The 23,454-nt window shown below is 40.3% G+C and overlaps 2 protein-coding genes across 4 annotated transcripts; one reads left to right on the top strand and one right to left on the bottom strand.

Moving 5' to 3' along the window:
* Positions 1-1,978: 1,978 nt before the first annotated feature.
* On the top strand, positions 1,979-15,617 carry borcs6 (BLOC-1 related complex subunit 6). 3 transcript variants are annotated; one of them, XR_003693023.1, is made up of 8 exons: positions 1,979-2,054; positions 3,104-3,735; positions 4,170-4,356; positions 4,592-4,774; positions 7,662-7,825; positions 7,965-8,048; positions 8,398-8,589; positions 14,340-15,617. XR_003693023.1 is itself a non-coding variant. In XM_028583669.1 (7 exons), the coding sequence occupies exons 2-7, from the start codon at positions 3,118-3,120 to the stop codon at positions 8,521-8,523; spliced, it is 1,362 nt and encodes a 453-aa protein (XP_028439470.1). In that variant the 5' UTR covers positions 1,979-2,054; positions 3,104-3,117; the 3' UTR covers positions 8,524-9,890. The 3 variants fall into 3 exon arrangements, 2 of the variants coding, with proteins under 2 accessions (XP_028439470.1, XP_028439471.1); XM_028583669.1 differs by lacking the exon at positions 14,340-15,617 and having other exon boundaries at positions 8,398-9,890; XM_028583670.1 differs by lacking the exon at positions 14,340-15,617 and having other exon boundaries at positions 1,981-2,054; positions 3,107-3,735; positions 8,398-9,890.
* On the bottom strand, positions 13,463-20,360 carry si:dkey-72l14.3 (Glyco_hydro_56 domain-containing protein). The gene is made up of 7 exons (XM_028582618.1): positions 19,758-20,360; positions 17,638-17,886; positions 17,098-17,244; positions 16,681-16,767; positions 15,827-16,021; positions 13,752-13,914; positions 13,463-13,650 (listed from the first exon to the last, which is right to left on the bottom strand). Exons 1-7 carry the CDS (start codon positions 20,358-20,360, stop codon positions 13,463-13,465), a joined length of 1,632 nt encoding a protein of 543 aa, XP_028438419.1.
* Positions 20,361-23,454: the final 3,094 nt, after the last annotated feature.

Here is a 23,454-nt window from a genome sequence, read left to right as displayed (position 1 = left end):
CAATGACAACCTTTCAAGAAGTCCTTGAAATTTCCTTTCAAAGCCCACCATTTCCCCCCATGACATTAGGATAATAAAATGTAAATATACCACACCTGTGGTAGCCTTCCTAATGCTTACACCAAGTACATTTTGATAAAACCTTGAGCTTACTTAGTTTACCACCGATACATGTCACTTTGTTAGAAGAAAACTAATTCTGCTGAACTGCTGCTCCATAGCATTTCAAACAAAAAGATTGCATTGCAATTTACCGTGTGTGGCCCCTTCTTTTTGTGATATGCCCCTTTGTCAGCCGTTTGAGGGCAACTTCCTGGTAATGCCAGTTGATGAGGAGCATGTGAATGCAGCATTAGTTTTGGTCTCTGAGGATAAACTCTCATTTGAGGAGGAACAGGTTCACCTCAGGTTTGACCTGCCTTTGAACTGGGATACCATTAATATTTGCGATTTACAGGAATATGATTTACAGGCCCTCACTGTCATTTTGATTACCAATGTGCAACATGCAGTCTCCAGATTTTATTATGGAAAAACCACATCTGTTTGAAGGCACATGCTTTCAATTTGCTTTGTATGCCTCATTTCCCTAAATGTTGCCTTTCTTGTGGCAGTTACTTCTTTGTTAAAAAAGCTTCTCTGAGACAGTAATCTCCTTACAAAGAAAATCTGGTGAAGGTCATAGTGGTTATTGAGTGTTCTATTGGGACACTCTGGAAACCATTGGCTTATTTCAGACGTCTAATTGTCTTTAGGTAAATTCCTCAAGCTTTGATGTTTGGCACCAAAAGAAGAGGGAACGAATGGGATAAAACAGCCAAATCCCCAACGAGAGAGAGGGAGCAGCTGGCCTGGAAGGATGGGGTAGATTAGAAATTTTACAAGATCTTTAGATGTGGTGATAGTGTGGTTTTGAATCTTCTCTCCTCCACTGCAGCAGTGTTTGTCATTTCTGACCACATTCAAGGGTTTAAAAGGCCACAGACGCTGGCCTGGCTTCCACTGGGGAGGCAAAAATGCTAAACCTAGGCCTTCACATTATTTAAATAATTTCAAACACTCAATCAGGCAAAGCAAGAACAGCAGTATTGCAGTTGGAGTAATTTGAATGGACACAACTGTGTTGACATTTGCCCTGATTGTCCTTTTACAGAAAGGACATTTTAATGGACTGAAATTAGTAAGACACCTGTTTGTAAGACTATACTGTGAGCATGATGTCACAAGAAGGGACTGTATGTATATATCTCCAGGTTGTCTGATGAGAAGATGAACTATATACTTTTTACTACAATGCAAAGTGGCTGTTGAAGGCCAGTAACAGAAAATTACATAGGCACAATGTCAAAACAGGACACGCTGATTCTTGTATTGTATGACATGGCTGTAAAGGGTATACAAAAGATACAGCTGTGTTTTTATATATCCTTAGAGACATGTTAATTATTGAAGGTTAACAAGCATTCTTTTATATATATATATTTTTTAACAATTTCACGTGTTGTTTGTTTTCTGCCCTCACTAGGAGGTCAGGCCATCAGGATGCTCTGCTGCTATACATTTTCATAATGAAATCACCAAGCAACTTGTATTTTTGGGGAAGTTATTGTCTTAGGGGCTGCTGTGCATGGTGTTTGTCTCCATCTGTGGGAGAACAGAGATACGTGTAGGATGAATCGTGATGGTGTTGATAGAGACAAATAAACTCACACTGACCCAACATGCGGGAGTCAAGTTGCTACAGACTGTACAGTCATTGGGTGTTGTTCAGCATGAAGCAGCACTGCACTGGAAATATATAAGATCTGTTTTAAATACGAATTTACAATACAAAAAAGTGTTTTGCTTATTTCAATAAATCTCGTACTCCACGATATACAGCTGTGTCAATAGAAAAGAGCTGCCATCATAACAATAAAAAAGAAGACTATTATTGTCTTGCTTGAAACGATTTTATTTTAGCAAGGCGGAACTATTCTGTCGAGATTCGTGGGGAAGGGTTTTCCTATCGGACTCGGTTGCTGCTTACATTTTTCTGAACAGGAACTACAGTGGTGAGTGTTTTCTTCATTAAATAAAGCTCTGTAGCACTGTGGTATGACCTTATCAATACGTTGATTTTACAATCAATTGCCCTTTGTCGAGTAACAGTGTGAGACAATAAAAGACGAGCTGTAAAAGCATTGTGATTTAAAGGCCTGGACAGCTAACGTAAGCCGTGCTGCGCTAACATTATTCAACAACATTATCGTTAACAGCGAGCTAGCTAGGCGGCTAATCGCAGCAGTACATCAACTTCCTCAACAATGACAGGCAGTCATTTATGACTTCTCCTTTCTTTGTTCCCGTTTGTCTTTTATTTAGTCCATGGACTTCCGTTCAACCTCCACGGGCGTTGTTTGTCTTAGGGAATGCAATGCAAGCTAGTGTTAACAGTTAGTTTAGTGTATAAGCTAATACTAAGCAAGCTAATATGACGTCATTTTACACTTAACTGGACATTGCAGCATAAGTGGCACAGCTGTCTCATACAACAGCTGCTGTTATGATGTAATAGTCTCGTGTCCACGATGAAAATATTAGGATACAAAGGCGTATAATGAGTCACAGTCTTCACTTTGACACACATAGGGTTAAGATCTCTGGATATCTGCAGGCTGAGAATAAACCCGTGTCAATGTTGTGAACCAGTGAGCAGGACTGCTTTTTTAATGCTTTTTTTAACCTTTATTTTGCATACATGTAATTTACTTGATCAAACATAAACACAATGGCTGGGTACTGAAACTCACAACTAATGAGTAATGAATGATGAAAACTGTCAGATAGTTCCTGATCAGACTATATTTTATTATAGTGAAGTCCTTTATTTTACTGCTGATGCATCCAGTAAGTAAAAAGGGGTTAAACATGTTTATATTCCCCAAAAAAAGGTATTGGTTGCAGATCAGATATCTTATTGACACTGGTCTGCTATGCTTAATGTCCAGCCCTTGATAGCAGTGGTCCATTGTAAATCCTTTTTGACATATGGTATAACACTCAAATTGAATTATAGATTAAATATGGATTTGAAAACCTCTTTCATTCTCTCTTTCTCCAGCAGCAGGTGGAGGGATGAGTCTCTCCCCTGTGATTGGCACAGAAGTGCCAGAAACAGCTAACGGGGTTGTGACACCCATCCCTTCAGAGAACGGCCCTCACATTCCTGTCTCTGTGAAATATGGGGGGAGCAGAGTGCCCTGTCATAGGGAGACATCAGAGGAGAGAGCCCTTGGATACACGGAGAACCACGTAGATGTGGAAAACCGAGTTTATGATGGCGAAGGCCGCTTGGACACAGAGACGTGCAATAATGGGAGCACATCTAGTTTATCGTTACACAACTCTCATGTGACAGACCCCTCCCTTCCTGCTGCCACATGCACCGGAGACTCAGAAGACACAGAATCAGGCTCCAGAGACACAGACATTTATGAGGCCTCTAACACAGTTGAGCCTCCTGGTGCAGCTCTGCTTTGGCACCCAGCACAGCAAGCACACTCCAAAGAGTCATCTCAGCGAGGAGGCCCTGCCACTACAGACAGGCAGCAGACCGAATCAGAGACTGCAGATGGAGACGCTGACAGCCGAGACGACGAGGAGGAAGATGGAGAGAAGGAGAAACAGGATGAGGAGGACGATGAGAAAAAGGAAAAAAAGTGGATTAAACAGCGTGCAGGAGGGAGAACAGAGGTGAGTGGACTGTAGGATTAGATTAGAATCTTTATTAAACTATGTGTACCAGAGAGAGTGGAGTGCATCATGGGATTAAGAAAGAATAACAGTCAACAGATGAGCACAATCTGAACTAAGGTAAATGTTGTAGAGCCATCAGGACTAAATGCTGAGACTCCAGTGTGCTTCAAATGAACACGTTGACCAACTACAGCAGTACTGTAACAGCAAAGTTGATAATATTTTTTTCAAATGGCTGAATTTGAGACTGAGACAAGAAGCTGTCCATTAAAGAGAAGCAATCTGATGGATTGTAAACTGCAAGAAAAATGTGTAGCCCGTGGGCTGGTTTCATAATAATTTGTCAGCGTGATTTAATAAGCAGTCATTTAACTTTTTCTTCATTTCCTCTTCTACTCCATTCTCTGTTCACCTCCTCACATACTTTTTAGTCTTCACGACACTACTCCTCCTCAGCTCCTGGTCCCAGCACCTCGTCCTCTTCCTCTCCTCCACCTCCACTTCTTCCCTCCGAGGACATCACCTGCCCCCCCCCCGTCATGGCCCAGGTCTGGGTACGCAACGTCCGGGGGATGCAGGACAGCAAGAGCCTGGATGAAATCAGCCAAGCGTGTGGAGGTAGATATCTGTCAAACAGGTTTTGAGTTTATGTTTACTGCAGTTTGGCTCAATCCTCATCTCTTTACTTCTACTAAGAAGTACACATACAATGTATTTCAGTAAAGCAATAAATGAACAGAAAAATAGTGATAATTGTAACTTTATTAAGTAGGGCTTCGATCTATAAATAAGTCCGTAATTACTGGGAATCATTTTCAGCTTTATTCAGCTGATGTTTGCGTATTGTTCACAGGTGGTTCAGGGGCCCGGGGAGGGGGCAGAGGTGGCCAGTCAGAGGGCAGACGGGCCACGATCTCCTCGGCTCTGGAGCTAGAGGGGACGGTCAGCCAAGAAGGTGACCTGACTCACTTCATCACCAAGAACCTGGAGCAGAAAATTAAGATGAGCTCCAAGCCCAGTCTGGACTGCAGTGACTGTGAGTATGGAGCTGAAGCAAAGATTTTATTTAAACAAATAAATTGATTTTTCCTTAATTTCATTCATAACCCAATTAGGAGAAGTGCCCCTTCAGATTTTAACAGTGAACATAAATGTAGTCCTTAAGTGGAGAGGATTCAGAAGTCTGTGTGCGCACAGAGAAGTATTTTTGTTTGCATCAGAGTGGGAATGTATTTTATGTACAGTATATGAATGCGTTTACGTATTTGTGTGTTTTGTTGTGTTGCATTTGACTTGTGCAGAAGAAATGTGTGCATTCAGTGTATGTACTGATGCAGAGGATTGTGCGTAGTGCATCCATGTAGGTTGCTTTCATAACTGCGTTATATTTGAGGGTCAGGAAGCTCTAACTGATGAACTGTTTGTATTTTCCTCTGCAGATGGAGGTGTCAGACATGGCATTTCTGCAGGTTAATAGCATTTTTACAGGCAGTGGTGCTGAAACTGCAGTGGAAGGTGTCTTGACGTGCAGTCAGATTCATCTTCCCTGCAGAGGCTAACAGGCCCAGGCAGCCACTGCTGGTCAAGGTCAAGTAGTAATATGTGAATGGAGAATGGATGCACTATCTTAAGCAAATGAATTTCTGTGTTTGTTGTCCTATGATAAACCGAGTGATGCTTGCATAAATCATGGTTGCAATGCAGCAGCTTTGTCAAGTTACACTGGTCTGGGCAAATTGTACTTAATTTAGTGATTTAAGACTCGTATGTCTTATTTTTTCATTCATTTCATTTCACAATTTGTATTGATCATACAGTATCATCATCATCTTTTATTTGTAGCATATTTTAACTTGATTGATATGAATATTTGCAGGAGTTTTTGCACCAACCTCTTTCTTGGTTCATGATAGCATGCGAGAGCTCTGAAAACATGATTACATTTGATACAGTATATGTAAGTTTGGTACACGTCAAGTTTATCATTAAGGCTTCAGTTCATCATTATTATTTGATGTGCTGGCTGAATAGATTCAAGAATAAGGGAGAGGCAAATGTGAAACTAATACATAAGATATATTGGCATAAAAAAAATAAAAAATGTTGCAACTTGTTTGACAGGTTATCTGGTGCCATGTTTGTACTCAAACAGTCTTTGAGTCTTTCTCCTGTTCTACAGGTTTTAGTTTTAGACTGGGCTGGGTTGAGAACCACTGTTTGAGTAATGCTACATTATAATGATACTTTTTAAAAGCACCTCGTTGTTCTGTATAGTGCGGTACAATTTGAAGGACGTAAAAAGGTGGACTCTTGGTTAGAGAATCCTTCTGTCAGACACGTAAATCTCAGGTATGTTCGTTGAATCTCAACCAGCTTTATCGTTTTTAGAGTCCTCTCTTGGAGATTTTTAAGATTGAATAATTAAATTGTGACGAACACTCATTTTGCCCTTGCTCTCACCATCTTCCTACTTGTTCCTTGCCAGACTGATCTCAATAAGTGGCATATGTATGACACGCCAATTCGTATGCCATTATTGGCATACAAATACGTAATTGCTTTTTAGCGTGTTTATCAACGCCGTTTGGCCTCCATTGACTTACATTACCTTGCAAATGCATGTCAATTTACGCCAAGTTCTCCTGAAAAAAGAACTTCTGTTTGTTTGTTTTTTCCAACGAAATTTCAAAGCGAAATAATGTATTTCAATGGGAAGCATGTTTCGTGATCACAGCACGATTCTCAATAAGAAGATGACATAGCATTAAGAGCGATTACGGTAGCGAGTAGTATGAAAGCCCGAAAATCCGCATAGGAAGGATGGTCGGGGTGGTGGATGGGTCAAACAACCAGGAGACCAGGGATCGTGTCCCACGTGTCACGTTTCCTAAACCCAACCGTCCCGTTCTTCTTTTCCTAAACCTAACCCGTCCGCTGTACACAGTGTAGACATACACGCGGATAGCTCAAAATGCGTACAGATAACACGCCACTTGGCTTTAGAAAGTGGTGTGTATGTTCACGCAAAGTCATGATGTCATGTTGTCCTTGCTGGTTAAATTAGCCTCAGTGTGTGTTTCAAGGAGCGACAGAGATTCAACCCCACAGAAATGGAAACGGACACACTTTCTTTACAGCAGTTTCAGAAATTATGTTTTCTATATAAGTTCACTTCAGCAGGTTGACCTAGTCCAGCCTATCCATTAGCAGCCATCTGTCTTATAAAATTTTCCAGGAGAAAGACACTGAACCGCTGCCCTACTCTCAGAGAAAAACCCTCTGGATTTGAGCGTCAGCTAAACTGGCCATTCAATTTAAACACAGGGACACCGTCAATATGGCCTCTGTGGCAGCTCATTCCTCCTACCGGCTGATTCAATTAGGATGGATGACTCAGACGTTGTTTGGACTGGAGGGATTTATAACTGAGGTCCTGCTGCAGCCTGACAGGAATCATTTTCAGAGATGGAAACCTGTTTTTTTTTTTTTTTTTGGTCCATTAGCCACGTCTTTTTCGAATTGTGTTCTTTTTTTATTAAGTGTTAAAATTTGTGCTGGCTGTCTTTTTGTAAGAGCTTTTTTCAAATGGGGAATAGTTACTCTTGTGTATAATTTGTGTCATTTTGGCTATTTTTTTTCATCATCATTTTTAGCTTGCACACATGTGCCTGTTTGTGGTATAAATAATTTTTTAGTCAGACAGAAAAGTAATCCTCAACAATTTTGACAATGAAATGAAGCAAAAATATAAATGTTTAAATCATTATTTGGGTGTTTGAATAAAATGAGTTCTTTGAATGTGGGAACTTTTTAAAAGGTTTTATAGATTATACTATTTGTAGAATAATCAATGGAAAATAAACATTAGTTGCAGCCCTATCTGTGCATATTATCCATCTCATTTTATAATTCTTTCTTACCAGCGGACTGTTCAGGTCCCATCTACAGAAGCCGGGGGTTGTCACGGAGACCAGCGGACATCCCTCCCATTGATCCTGCTGTTCTATTGGATCTTCAGAGACACACCCAGGACGTGGCGCACAGTGTGGAGATGATGATGCGGAGCCTCAATGGAACCATCCAGAATGTGAGTCTGAAACTCTGTCAGTTCATGGTACTCAGTATGTTTAGCTTCATTGTCTGTCACACTCACATACTGTATATTTCTCAGCCGTACCTGTTTGTGTTATTGTTTGATCTCTCTGTCCGTCTTTCTATTCTTTCAGATGACCGCTCTGAGTGTGGGCTACATCCAGACCTACAGAGACTCAGTGGACAGCCTGGGAGAGTCTGTGGACATGAGTATAAAGGTGCGAGTGTGTCTGTGTCTGTCTGTCTGTCTGTCGGTCATTCTTGATGGTAATTTTGTGAAATGTAGGAAATCAAAAAACATGAAGATCAAGTTGAGGGTCCACCAGAACATGAGTTCTGATGAACTTTCGCTACAAAATGGGTTACAGATTGATCATAGCTGAACCTGTACTTTCATCCTGTCCCATTGAATTGTGCTATCTTTTCTACATCCTCTTGGACACATATATGACCTTCATTTGTTGGATAACCTATCATAATAATTAGATTTTTCATGAATAATGTATTTTACAAATTGTAAACTGAGGCTTAGGTGTGTATTAAAGCATTGTATTTTTGCTCCCACAGGGCATGTACACACTGATGGCTCGCTGCGAGGAGTTAGATCGTTCCATGCAGCCCATACACACCCTGGCTGCACAGATCCGTGACATCAAACGCACCCTGGACGCTCTGGAGACGATCTGCAAGTAAACCCCACCTCCAACATCGAGCACATCCTGAACGAGGCCGTCTGCAAGCCAACCCACCTTTCTGCAGGTAGCACACACACTGCAGCGAAGATTAAGTGCACCTCTGGATTCCTGGAACCATTGCTACTAGGCATGCTGGATGATTGGCGCTCATAGTCCCTCCGCTTGTTCATCATTTGAAGATGACCATGTTTGTTTTATGAGAGTTCAACTGAATTGTGCTTGATTTGCTCTCGGGGCTGACCTTTCTCATCTTTTTTTTTTTTAAAGCAACCTAACTTTCTATAATGAAGTTGTCGTGAAACAAAATCTCACAAATTAACCAGTTTTGGAGACACTTGGTCAAGTGCCACACAAACACATGAGCACACACATGAAAACAGATCCTTGATGATGTGTGTGGGAAGATACCCTCTTTTTCAGCTTTACAGTCTGCGGAGGCATAGTGTGTCATTATCCGTCCAGCCTGCTTTGTTCAGATTGCACTAACCTTTCCTCCCCACATGGGGGCGATGTTTCTCTCTCTGGCTCTCTTTTTGCTGATGAAGAGGCCGGTATGAACTGCTCAGAAGAAAGTGACTTTTGCACAGGAACAGAAAGTCTATTTTTTAATCTTATGCAACAAAGATCAGATTCTTTCACTGCAAGCAAAATGAGGGGAGGGGAGCAGCGTGTCTGCCTGTCTTGTCTTTTTTAATGTTTATTTATTTAGTTTTCTCGTCATGCTTGCTTTTCCAACACTGCTACTCTTTTTTCCCCACTGGTGGCCACTAAACAGCCCCACTGGAGCATTTGGAGATTAAGCTCAAATGTTGCATTGTCTACACTCAAGAGGCACTGTCAGAGTTAATGGAAGTGTTTTACCTTTTCTACTCAGATTCTCTCAGACTGTTAATCAATTAACTGGCAACCTTTAAATCACAGGTCTGCTTCTCTAATTTAAAGCTACTACTAGCCACGTGCCCTAAAACCTCACCTTCCTCCTCTGAGTCAATGCAATCCAAGATGTTTTGGAGCACATAACTATACAATAAAATATATTGTGTAGCCTTCACAGTGGCTTTAAATATTTGAAAAGCTTTAGGTCCTGATTTGACTTTTAAATGTCATCAAAAGTAAAAACACTCCATGCAAGACTGATACATTTAGCCAACCTAAAACATTTTCTCAAGTCATTGAAAATCTAATTTAATTTCCAGGCATCCGAGTAGCTAACAGACTGCTCAGTGTCATTAATTGGGTTGTGTAATTTCAGTTTTGATTCAACCAATTTAAAGAAATGGTCTATGTATTAGAATAGCTCAGTTGCAAAACACATTTTGAATCCATTTACAGTAATCGCAGCCAATGTTCAACCATAACAATACATTTTAGGTTTTGGCTATAACTAAGTTTTACTCCTGTGAAATGGTGGATACCTTTATTTGGAACATAACTGCATTTATTCTGCACTGACTTCATTCGCATTTGATTCTTGGTGGGGGGGTCCTGTAAATGAAATTCAAATCTGTTCTAGCATGCTTCTGATTGTACACAAAGAAACAACAGTTACATTTCTGTGCAGCATGTCCGAGCTTTTGTTTTCTTCAACATTGAAAAGATTGGACACAAAGTTTGGAGGATTAAATCTAGGAAACATCGCTGGAGTCGGGACAAAGGCTTCGCATGTGAACTAACGTGGACGCAAATTGCTTTTCATTGAAGTGAGTATTTATTAATTTACTCGATGATAAAAGCCACTGAAAGACTGCAGTGTGGCTGGGCTTAGTTACTTTACCAACTTAAAGCCATTTGCTCTCATGGAGCATTATACTTGATTTAGTGAAGAGACTGTGGTACGTCTGTCATTGCACTGGTGGGTAGCCTTGTTGTAAATTATTGTACGCGTACTAGATTTACCAACTTGTACGTTTACCTATTACTGATAGCAGCCAACATGTTATTTGGTGGATTTTTGGATGTTTCACCTACAATACGTTATCAGAGCAATACTGCAAGCAAATAATTAGACATTTTAATCTTGGCTCTGCATTGTTGAACTGTCTCTACATGCGGCTCTGCACCTGTTAATGTGTTTTCACCCATATGGGAAAAGATCATGTTATTGGCTTCACAGAAAAGCTCAGATAGCATTTTGTGTAAAATCTGCTCTTTGTCTCCTTGTCACTTTCAACCTTGTTGGCAAAGGTTTGTGAAAATTGTCGGGAAGAACATTAAAGAGGAAGGGGAGCATCTATAGAAAGCTTGCTTTAAAGGATATGATTATACTGGTTATCTTGATTATGCTGATGTTTACTCAAACATGTCCGTGGCTATAAAGATATAAATGCTCTTTTGCAGATAAAGGTAATTGTCCAGAGTGGACCTTTTGGGAGTCTTGGTAGATTTTCGAGGTGCAAAAGTATCCTTGAGATTGGAGGAAATGTCACTGTTAATAATATAAATGTATTAAATTCATTTTCTGTTGTACAATCAGATGCACCTGTGTAGATATGATCTCTTTCTGTAACTAAAAAAAATGATTTAGATACCCTTCGTCTTGAGTGTATATTTTAATGAAAAATAAATTTACATGAGCTGCAAAAACAAAGTTTCTGTCTTTTTTTTATTTATTTTTTTTGCAGCGTACTGCCTCAAGGAGCACTGAAGGGTGATAGATGGGAAAGAAGCAGATATAAACAACAATGACTTAACAAAAAAGCTATACATATATGCAGGTTGCCTGTTATGGACTGAAGTTCTGTGATTTTTGAATTTAAAGGTGCAATATGTAATATTGTGTGTAATACTGGCAGCTAGCGGTTAAAATAGTTACTGCACTACCAATTCAAAATACTGGAGAGTCGTCTCCCCCGCCCCCTCCTGCCCAGACTCGAAGTTCACGGTGGTTGCCAGGCTGAGACCGCAGCATTCACAGTATGTTGCTAGACGCTTTTTCTCACATAGCCAGACATTACTCCACAGCACAGCGGAGTAGCTAACGTTAGATGCTGGCTATATTGACAGTCATAAAAGCCCGTGCTCACGCGGAGCTCTGTAACCAACTGACAGACACATTTTTTCGGCTTAAAATGACAGTATGAACCACTAAAAACACAACAACCTCACTGTCCTCTCCACACGCCAGTCAGGCACACTTCCTCGGCTTAGAATTACAATACGAAACGCTAAAAATACCACTACCTTGCAGACGGAACACACTTCATTGGCTTAGAATTACGGCAACAATCGCTAAACACACTGCAAACTCACAGTCCTCTCTTTCCGATTTACAGCCCCCCTCTCGTGGCTTAAAATAACTCACAGTTGTCAGCTCGAGCCGCTGAACTACACGTTGTAAACAGCCATGGGCTGCATGCCTGGTCCTCCCGGTAACGTTAACAGTTAGGAGGGTTAGCATGGCGCCGTTAGCCAGGACCAGTCGGGATCACTTTACTGGCTGTGTCTCAATTGTTTTTGCGAGTAACCAACTCGGGTACTCTAGCTATATAATTCAAAGTGATTACACAAATGTTGAAATGACAAAAAAATGCCCATCCCTAGTAGCTGTGATAAATTAGGCTGAAGCTAATGCTTACCTGTTCAGGAGGAAATAAGCCAACTCCGCGTCCTTTTGGGATCTTAGCGGTCTCCATCTTTCAAATACATCTCCAATATTTACCAGGGGGTTGTTTCGTCTCTGGTCACGCAACTGTTAGAAACATGCTGTTTTCTTTTTTTATGTCATGTAGAATCTATCTCCGTTGATCCTGTTTGTTTGTTTGCTGCTTTTTTTTGGATTTATTACAGTACAAATATTACATATTGGACCTTTTAAAGGTATGTCCTTTTGAATGAACAGATACTGCATTTATTTATTTACATTTTAACCACAATAATAGTTGAAGGAGCTTTACTTGCATATTGGTGAGACTAATGAGCCTTTTTTCACAACAGGAAAAGCACCGGTGTTACTAATAACGTTAACCATGGCTCTGTTTTAGTGTCCTAGTAAGCTGTGACAGTGAGCCAACATGCACAATACCAGGACCCTGAAACTGAAGAAGCTAAATGGAGTTTAGCCATCATTCATTTTATTATTTACACCTGTGCTTTTCTTTCTGTTGACTATTGCATGGTTTTACCAGAACTCAGGCAGAGGATGCTAGAAAGCTGAAGTTCAGCAGATAGGCCTTTTGAACTGAAGACAATAGTATAATTTGTGATGGAAGCCACAATGTAAAGCCTGGATGTTTTTGACAATATGCAACATTTGAAGGCCAAAGTTGACATATTTTCCCTTTTGTCTGAAATTTCATTTAGATATTATGATTCTCAACTAACTACTGAAAAAAATTACCAAATACATATGCTCCAGACCTTTCTGCTGCCACCCCAATACAATAAAGGTGAATAGAATTTTATCTGTGGTGCTGACAGAATTGAAAAATTACAGCAAAATATCTTTCCAAAAACCATGTTCCAGTTACCTTGGATAAAGTACACACCTCACTGTCAACATTTTTCATTGGATCTACTTACTACTGAACCCAACACATCTACTTAACAAAGGAAAAACTACAATAAGTACAATAGGCTTCAAATTTACAAAATAATTTCCACATAACAAAAGACTGACGAAGTAAATGTAAAAACATAATGTGCAAAGACAAAAAAAACCTCAGTCAGGTTTCACATGTATCTGTGGCTGATTTGACATGACCGTAAGTCTAGTCTATCTGTCACATCTCCTTTCTCTTAAAAGGTTTAAATACAGCCTGTAGAATCTGAAAAAAGTGACAAGTGTGTGTACCACTACTGTCTCTTGGCACATTCAGTGATAGGTTTGGAGTTTGGAGCTCTTGAGAGCTGTCCTTTTTTTCTCTAAAAAGCAGCACACCTGCAGCTAGCAGGGATTCAGTGTCTTGCTCAAGGGCACTTCAGGAGGGCTCATATTGCAGTTATAGCCCAGACCTTCCAGGTGAAGAGGCTGGTTTGTTCACATTTAATGTTCCAAGCATAGACTTCTTGCCACCAGCAACAGCAGAACAGTCAGGTTTGAGGCACTCAGTGGCTTCGTTCCACCGTCTGTAGTTACTTCCAGTGAAGGCGTTGGACTTCCAGTACCTGGTGAACTGCTTCCTCTTAACTCAATCACAGAGGCACCTTTTGTTCTAAAAGCTGTTGTAGAAGCTATCGTTGAAGTGGTTGTAGTCCCCATTACATCGCCAACATTCTCTTTTACTGTACCCGCAACAGATGCTCCGTCTTGGGGGGACTGCTGGTCCGAAACGTCCCCGTCTGCAGTCTTGTACCACTGGCACTGGAAGTCCTTCTTCCAGATCTCAGCTGGGTCTGGTTCAGCGGGTTTAGTGTTTGTGTCTGGCTGATCTGTGGCTTTTGCTTCCTCTGCCTGAGATGTTAGATAGAAAATGCTGTTAACATTGGCACACATTGCTGCTATGATTTTCATAGGGAACAGTGAAACATTTTATAACATCAGTTGCATAGTGTTATAGAAACATATTGATACTTTATATTGTGTTGTACTTCTTTTGACAACTGAACATTACTGAAAACCCATGCAGAGATTTCCAAAAAGTGAAGAGTGTTACCAGACAGCACAATGTTCCTGTGTTCAGTGCTCCAGCTGGTCTTCCTCTACTCACAGCTACTGTTTCCCTCTCTGCTTTCTTCCTGTCTAAACACAGACGAATCTCAGGCTCCCTGCTGTGGTCTTGGTTATCTTTATCAGTCGTGACTCAAAACAAGTTGCTCTGTTTCCAACTTTCCACACAGAAAGAACATAAGTTGAGAACTTTGTGTCTCTTTTTACAGGTGCTGTTCACCATGTGTACCCAGGCTTTTGTGAATCAACTCTTCAGTAGCAGAAAAGGAAGGAAGTCAAAGAGGCAATCAAAGATTTTCTTAAGAAGCTTTCATCTTCTCAGCACATTGTGCTAGCATCTCATATCACCATTGTGTGTGTTTGGCTGTACTATACACCCAATTGTTTATTGGGAGCCACCTCTATATTCCCGGTGTCCTATGTTCCCAGGGTCCTATGTTCTTGATATAAACTATCATTGGCTTCCACCATCAGGTTATTAAATTCAGACAGTAGCCACTTTAAATAGGATCATATCAGCAGCTTACATGATAAAGTATGCAACAATACCTATTTATTATTTTATATTTCTATTTCTATTGTACTGCTATATGACATTTTGGATGTTGACATGGCACTGATTGAACCAATCTACAGTGCAATCACAGTCATTTGTGTAATTAAATAGTATTTTTTTGACCTGCAACTTATCTTATAGAGAGAGGAACTAGATATGGTACATAGTTGCGTGAGCAGATGGCTAGCACTGAAGTCATAGCATACAGAAGAACTCATTGGGAGCACAGTCATGCCTAACTAAATTCCCCCATGCAGCTTTGATGTGTCTAAAAGCTAACATTACAGTAGCTTTTGTTCAACGGAGGAGAACTGGAAGAGAATATGTCGCTTTTTACTTGTTAACATCTTGGTTTCTTGACTGGTTGTTGACATGAGTGTAGTTCTAATAAAGTAATAAAAGAGACGTGAGTGCAAAGATTTCGCAAGCTCAAGTTTTGCAGACCCTTGTGGCTAAGCCAATCACATTTCAAAATGCAGTGTGGATGTTAAAAATCTGTTCAGCCACAGTGGAGATATCAATGTATAAAGAAAAAAGAAAACTACCTTGTCGACAATTTTGAGGTTGTGGGTTTCAAGAAGTACTGTATACCATCAGAAGGCTAAAAGCTGTGGTGGTAATTTCAGTATTTGGCCCAGAGAAACACATATTGCAGAGAACATAAAACCCTTTGTAAGGTATCGTTAATGTATCATATTAAGAGGATATTAAGATGGGGTACATAGGAACCTGGGAACACGATACACCGTTTATTGCATACACCTAGCTAAAATCATAACCTTGAATCAACACCTATATAAAGCAAATTTAACAAAAACTGAACATTATATTCTTCATGATTTTTTAGATTTATTAGTTGTGTTTGACTGCAGTAGTTTTAGCTTGTTGTAGCTAATTAACTGGAAACTGAAAAATGTCCATCCGTCATAAGACTCTTTCAGGTCATCACACCAAGCACAGAAATAGTCTGGTTTATATCTGAACAACAGGTCTCTGTCAACATCTATTTATGGCTTATTGTAAGAGTGGGCATCAAGCTTGTGCACGGGATTAAAGATAACTGCAATACAATACATAGGCAGGGCTTATACATCTAGCATAGCTAAATCTTGAAATCTACTTAAAATGACATTATCTCACCTTTTCAGTCACCTTCTCCACCACTTCGGATGGGGGTGGGAGGTGGAGGTATGCAGAGCTTTCTGAATTTTGACGGACGCATCTGCCCTTTCCCTGGCACAAAGAGGCTGAGCAGAGTCGAGTTGCCGTGGTTACGTTGCTGGAGTAGGGTCCCAGGACCTTACGGACGAACTCTGCCAGGTCCTGACACTCTCTCTGGGAAATAGATAGGTTGTATGTATGTCTTTTTTTTTTTTTTTTTCACAAAGCAGGTCAAAGTGCTATATAAATACTGTGAAAGTATCAAAACACTCAGGAAGGAATACAGAGGAATACACACATCCTGTCTTTAAATGAGCCGTCAGGACTTTTGTACAGTTGTGACAACTATACTATATAAAGGTAGAAAGAGCTGTTACAGTCCTTCCCCGGCTGCAATAACGGTGCAGAGACTCTGAGAGTGCAGATGCAGAAGACCCGGAAATGCTGAACAATCGGAGCAGACTGGGCTTTTTCGGTAGAGGGTCTTAAAGAGACTGTCGCTAAAACGGAGTGCTTCAGACAGAGGGTGGATGCAGGTATGTTCAAAAAGACAGTATGATAAACATAATGTGTTTTTTGAACATTAAAGCATGTAAACATGTTCTAGTAGAAACCCAAAAGATGAGTATGAACCTGAAAATGAGCATAATATGGGACCTTAAAGACGTATCAAGATGCACTTCTTGTGTTAAAGAAAATATTTGCCAACACAAGGCATCTTTGTGTGTTTTTATAAACTGAAATCCTAGGGGGAAAAACATCACGTTTATAAATATCAGTGGATAAACGTGCACATGGGTGTATGCGCTTTATGTAAATGTATAGTTGTATACCTCTGTCTTAGTCTCACTTCTCTCCCAGATGACAACTCCGGCTGTTCCCATGGCAGCACTTTCTCCTATGGTGCTGACCAGGTCTGCCTGTTAACAAGAAATTATACAAAGAAGCTATAAATGTCGCAGCACGCTCTTTTTCAACTGCTCTCTTTGTGCTTATTAGTATGATACAGTATACACACATAATTACACTTCATAATGAGGCCTCTGTTTATTTCACCCTAAATCCAAAAACACCTTTCAGCTTTCTCATTATTCTCTTTTCCAAGCAAACTGTGTGACTTTAGAACCAGGGAATAATAAGTGCTATGAAACAACATGAATCTACTTCTGTCATTCCTCTCCATTTGTTCTGCTTTATCATTGATCCGTGTGCAGGGTGCTCGGATCAAATACCAGACGTTAATATCTCACCTGTGACAGGAAAGTGTTTGTTGAGGCGTAGACACTCTTGACCAATGGGAATACAGGAAGATCAAATGCAGTCCCAGTCAGAGATGATACTCGTAGTGATTCTCTGATTTGACTGGACAAATAAAGCCTGGCACCCAAGGTCCCACTCTATAAACAAGGGGACAGATTGACAGATTTGTACCTATAAACCACTCGGTTTTCGGTGTTACACTCGGAGCTGTCGCTCTGTAGTTGACAATATGTTGTTAACTGCTCAGGGGAAAAGCTTGAGTTAGACAGTAGTTTAGTTTTTAACAGCTTTTTGTGGCTTTGATCTCTCTTTCCTCCTTGTATCCAGCCAAGTGTAAGAACTTATGTGGACATAGGCTTTAAAAGATTTGTTTCTGTTTAAGTTACGATTAGGTTTTCTTTGTATATAGTTTATTTCTCTTAATTATTATAGTATGTTTAGTTTAACTGCCAGCATGAGTTTAAACTGTCTTAACCCAAAACAAAAATGTAAAAAGATACACAAAAGAACAACACAGTGTTGTTACCCACCTGCAGCTTCTCCAGGGTGAGGAGAGGGTAGAGGGCGGAGCATCGTTTCCATAGCCACAGAAGCTCATCGTTAAGGGCCATTTCCGTAGCAGGGCACTGGCCGGTGAAATTGGCTAATATGGTTTGGGCGGGATCGCCGTTGTAGCAGCTGGGGTAAGGGGAGACGCCCCATAATGCTTTGGGCCTCAACCTTTTGACCTCCCGTAGAGTTTCCACCATTACTGACTGGGCTGTTGCCTCAAAGTCCACCTGTGACAAGATCAATACATCCTCTTTCAGTCCCCTCCAGACATTTCCTCTTTTGTGATCCAAAAACTTGCAGTTTTTTAAAGTTTTTGTGAATCGTGAAAATGAAATGGCCAAATCACCAAACTTAACCAAAGGTTTAGGGGCTATAACAGTATTTACCGTGAGATGATAGAAATGTATCAATTGTTTGTTGAAGATCTTGCCACACAGTTTCTACTGACGTAGATATCATTTATAAATTTAATAGCTCTGTACAATGTTGCACATCAGTGAGCAGTACGGCTTTATGAAAAGGGATAGTTCGACACTTTGGGAAATACACTTAATTCTTAATTGTTTACTTGTAGAGTTAGATGAGAAGATCGATACCACTCTCATGTCTTTTCATGAAATATGAAGCTGGAGATGGGACTGTTATCTTAGATTAGCATCTCTGAAGCTCACTAATTAACACGCCACATCTCATTTGTGTAAAAGCGATGCTATGGTTATGTATGCAGACTATTTCATGACCAGGCGCAGTCAGTTTCTAGAGTCTCCGTCAGTTGCCTGGCAACATCAGGGTGAATACAAGACTCCTTTGTATGGATTAAACAAACATATGACATGCTAATTAGAAATGTTGGTTACCTTTAGACAGAGCTTCCAGTCTTTATGCTAAGCCAAGCTAATCGGCTGCTGGCAGTAGCTTCATATCTAGCGTACAGGCATTGGAGTGGTGTTGGTCTTATCTCAAAATATTTGCAAGAATACAAAGAAGCAGGGTGACCTCTAGCTAACCTGGTAGAGTGCGCGCCACTCTGCTCCTTGTTATCTCCTTTACTGTTATTCTTTCATTACATTACATTATGCAAGTTTGCCAGATCGGGTAGTGGATCTGTAGTTCAAATGAACTGGACAATGTAATATAATGGACAATTCCGCTTCCAACCTGTAGGGGGACCGAAGTGGGAAAAGTTCTCTAGTGTTGCTTTAAAGAGAAGAATGCGAAGAAGCGTATTTCCCAAAATGTCAACCTACTACTTTAATTCACAAGATAAGCCAAAACCAGACATTACCATCTGGTTTACTACTTTAAACATTTCTCAACTAAATTTCCCACAAATTATATGTTATATCTATTGTGATACTGTTACTTCTAATTTAGCATAAAATGGTCCTGTCAAACCACAAATCAACAGCATTTGTCTATCTGGCTTTCTTATCACACATTTTCCAATTGAGCTTTACATTGACTATGAGCTTTTTGTTTTCATGCAGGCAATCACAGTCACTTACCCTGTTAACAAAACTTCACGTTTACAAAACCTTCCAAATGGACGGAATACAACTGGACAGAATTAAAGTAAAAATTGTTTTTACCCTTTGTGTTATGACACCATGTTTCTGCTGAGTAATCAAAGACCTACTTTATCAGGGTGAGTCATCAATTCATACTGCAACTCTTCTTCCTGCTGTTCCCTACTCGCCTGCCCCATTTTCCCTCCTCCCATTTGTTCTTTTGGTACCTTTTTGAAAGGTTCTCACATCATAACATCAGAATGAAATATCATTGCCAACATAATATCGATAGTGATATGCCAAGGTACACTGGATATTTGCATCAAAGATTTTCTCTTTACTAAAGAAGAAACACTTTTGGAACTGTTTTTTTTCCCATTGGCATTTTGCACTTTCCACCATCTGCAACTACTTTGAAAATGTTCTCTCCACTTCCACCCATGATTCCTCAACCTCTCCCTTATCACTCTTTTCTTTTCATGTTCCCTTATCTTCTATCTTTCTCTTTCTTGTCTGCCTAGTCCCTTTCTTCCATAGCTGTCCACTCCTACCTACCTTTTTTATTACCTCTTTCCCTGAACTTTCCTTACCTGTGACCACTTCTCCACCTCCTCAGGGGTCCAGTGAGGAAAGAAAGTCTTCAGCAGGTTTCTTGATGCCTCCAGATACATTGCCTGCCTTTCTCTGTTCCTTGACCACTGGGGGACCCACTCTGCATAGCGCAGCACCCCCAGCCCAAGGTACCTTGGGGCAGGTAAAACTGCCTCCAAGTCCTGCTGTGTCTTTTGGAGGTGGTTGTCCAGCCGTGTGTGCTGTGGTAGCCCCCCATTGACCGGTGTGTCCTTGTCTATAAAATAAGGGTAGTTCCCCAGTGTGTCCTCATAAAAGACGGCCACGCGGCCCTCCCGTTCCATCCCAAAGGATCTTGGATCTGGCCGACCGGAGCAGGAGGAATCAGGGATGCCCCAGAAGATTATAAAAGGCTGTCCAGACAGGAGAGGGGGGCAAGCTGGCTGGAGTGGACCAGCAATACCTAGGTCAGCAAATGCAGCAAGCAGGAGAAAGAAGGGCAGTAAAATTGGAGGCTGGACTTGAAGGAAGGCTGATGAAAAAGTGTGAGTCCTGAGAGTGTAAAGTTTTGGTTTCGGTTCTGGCTTTGGGTCTGGACTCGACCGTGGCTCGGTCCACGCCATTGGAGCGGCCACCTTTCAGGCTGTCACCCCTTCAGGCTCTCACAGCCAATCATGTTCCTGTAAAACACACAGTAGAAGTCTAACCTTCTTCAGTCTGTACTGTGATATGTTCATGATCAAATAATGAGCACCAAGCAATGAAGGTCAGCAGAATTATTCCCCTGCATCATTTGTTGCTGCTGATGACATTTAACAAAACTAAGATTAAGTGATCAGCACCAAAAAATCACAAAATTACATATTTTATCCTGACTAAACGTGATATATTGAAAGATCGCCACAAACAAAAGCCTCATGATTTTGTCTGTTTTTCTTACCTACAAGAAAGATCTCCTGATATTTGCTTCTATCTACTCATTATTGAGCTGCACTCTATTTTGTCATCTCAGTCGTATTTGAATGGCTTAAAATACTCCATGAAACGTTTCTTATCTTCTCTACCAACTGTCATCTCCCCCTTTTTAAGTGGGTGTAGTCAAATATGTGACAGATTATAGATTTCTCATGGGGTCCCTCAGTCACACATGTCATGAAGAAAGCTGGTGTAGTAGATTTTTTTTATACACTCTGATAAAGGATACAGTAGACAGTCAGTGTGGAGAATCTTCTGGATCACGAATTTGAAAATCTTCATTTTGAAGAAAAACTTGAGATTAAACATCTGTGTCCACCAGATATTGTTATAAACTAGGTCTGTCAATCGTTTAAAATATTTAATTGCGATTAATCGCATGATTGTCCATAGTTAACTCACGATTAATCACAAATTAATCACACTTTTTTTTTTAAATCTGTTTTAAATGTACATTAAAAGGGATATTTTCAACATGGAAGAGGACAAATATGCTTGCTTTATGCAAATGTTCATTATTATTGCAACAATAACAAATACTGTCTACAATATTCTCTAGGCCAACCTCAAAGGTATTACAACTGTATGCTGTAACTAATCCTGCTGTACCCGTTTCACACATACAGAGACACAAATCTACTGACATCTACAGGTAAGTGATACAATTGAGACAGCTTAGTTTTGGAACTACAGTTTCCAAAATTTACGGGCTGGGGATTGAAACAAGAAGTATACTGTAATGTTGCCATGGATTCAGTAAGGTACACTGTGGGCTGAAATCTGAGCCCCATTTTGTTTAGCCTGTATTTGTTGACAGTTTGGCAAATTGGAACCATTACAATTATGTCAAATTAGCTATTAGCAGTTCCTGGTTGCAGTGTACCCATGGAGGTATAGACAAAATGATTCTAGGCCAAGGTCTGGAGCTATAGGGAACTTATTTTTTTTCTATGATTTCTAAGTAGATTTATGCATGTTTATTCACAAAGAGATAATGAAATCCACGGGAAGTCTAAGTCACATCATCATCATGTCTGTGTTTACATTTGACTTTGTCACAGCCACTGCTGCTGCAACGGTTGTTGTTAAGTGGGCCAAACTACAATAACTGACTTCCTGTTGTTTTAAGACCACCGGCATGCACCTCTCCCTTTCATCTCACACCGTATCTTTGCCCCATGTCTCTCCCTCTGCGTCCCCATACAGCTCCTCTGTGCCTTCCAGTTTGAAAACCTCTGGTTTAGATTCTCTGAGACTCTGAATGAACGTTCAGTTCGTTGGTGTTTAATTGGCTGCAAAGGTCATAGCATATGATTCACATTGTTTTTATATACATCAAACTATTCAGTTAACCCTAGTGTCCTGTTTGGAAGTGGCTTCTTATGCTTCTCCACTCATTTATTCAGGTTTTCCCTTTTGCATACATTTTGTCAACTTTATGTTATTAGGTTTTTTGGTTTGATTACAGTCATACTGAACACCACTGTATCATATTGTGTCCCATTCCCCTGGAGGTGACAAAGGGCTGTAGCATTTCCATGTTCTCCAGCTTTTTTTTCTTTACCAGGAACTTGTCACATTTTGGTGAAAAAGGTCTGGCAGTTGCTTGTTAGCAGGGGAAACACTTCTCTACAGCGCAGATAGCGGCATGCTCTCTAACAAGCCATTAAAAACGGAAATGTAACACTATGTGACAAATGTCTGTTGGAGACAAAGAGCAACTCAAAATGCCATGGGATTCTTTTAACAATAAATATACTACGTCCAAACGAATACACAAGGAGGGGGAAGAAGATAATATATCAGCACACCTTAAAGTCTCGGCACACCCTCACAGGTGTTTTTTTTTTTTACTAGCCTGGCTGATTAGACCTCTAGTCCGGTGGTGCTAAGGAAATTATGTGATGTCACCAAACTCCATGGACCAATAAGAAACGTAAGGGTGTCCTGCAAGAGAGTGAGGGATTTGTCAATCAAGTGCCGTCTGTACTCGCCCACACAGTCCTGAGAAGAGGTTTAATCAGGCTAAAGTTAAAACACCCATGTGGGTGCGCAGGGCCAATCAATCTTTAGGTTAGATTTAATTTTAGCATTCAACAACTTTAACGGAAATGTTTAACATTTTCAAAGAAGAAAATAACCTTTTCGACATAAACATTCACATTTTATTATTTAAGTAACCCTTTTTTGTAAATGTTCAAAATTGTAAATTGAAGGTTACAGTAATCCATCAGCTCTCCACCTCAGTCCACTTCGAGCATTTAACTTAAGTTCTTATCCACACAGACTTGTGAAGAGCAGGTAAATAAGCTCCCAGATCACCAACATTATATAAGCCTATAATACTAAGGAGGTCAAAGTTCACAGAATGCAGCGTCCTGCTAGCATCCCAGCGTTTCTAAATCGTTCACGTAAGAAACGAAATGAGGGGAGAATGCATTCACAATTGTTTTAATCATTCCAAATCTGTAGAATATGAAGTAAGCCGATTTAGTAAGGCTTTATAATTGTATTCCTATGTTCGTCATTGTCCTAAAGGTGATTTAGAGACTCACTTTTATTGTCCACTTAATTAAGATTATTATTTCAAGTTTTTACGGTCATCACCTCAAACTGCTACCTTTTTTTTTTATTAAAATAGCTGCAGTCTCCTCATAAGTAATCCCTCAGTCAGAGCTGGAAGTGTGAATGGTAAACGTGATAGCTGGCTAATCTGTTCAGACAAAGCTTCTGGTCTTTGTT

The sequence above is a fragment of the Perca flavescens genome, chromosome 7 (genome assembly GCF_004354835.1).
Source record: "Perca flavescens isolate YP-PL-M2 chromosome 7, PFLA_1.0, whole genome shotgun sequence".
NCBI classification, from domain to species: Eukaryota; Metazoa; Chordata; class Actinopteri; order Perciformes; family Percidae; genus Perca; species Perca flavescens.
Note: the sequence above shows the minus strand (reverse complement) of the source record. Positions and strands in the feature narration are given on the sequence as shown.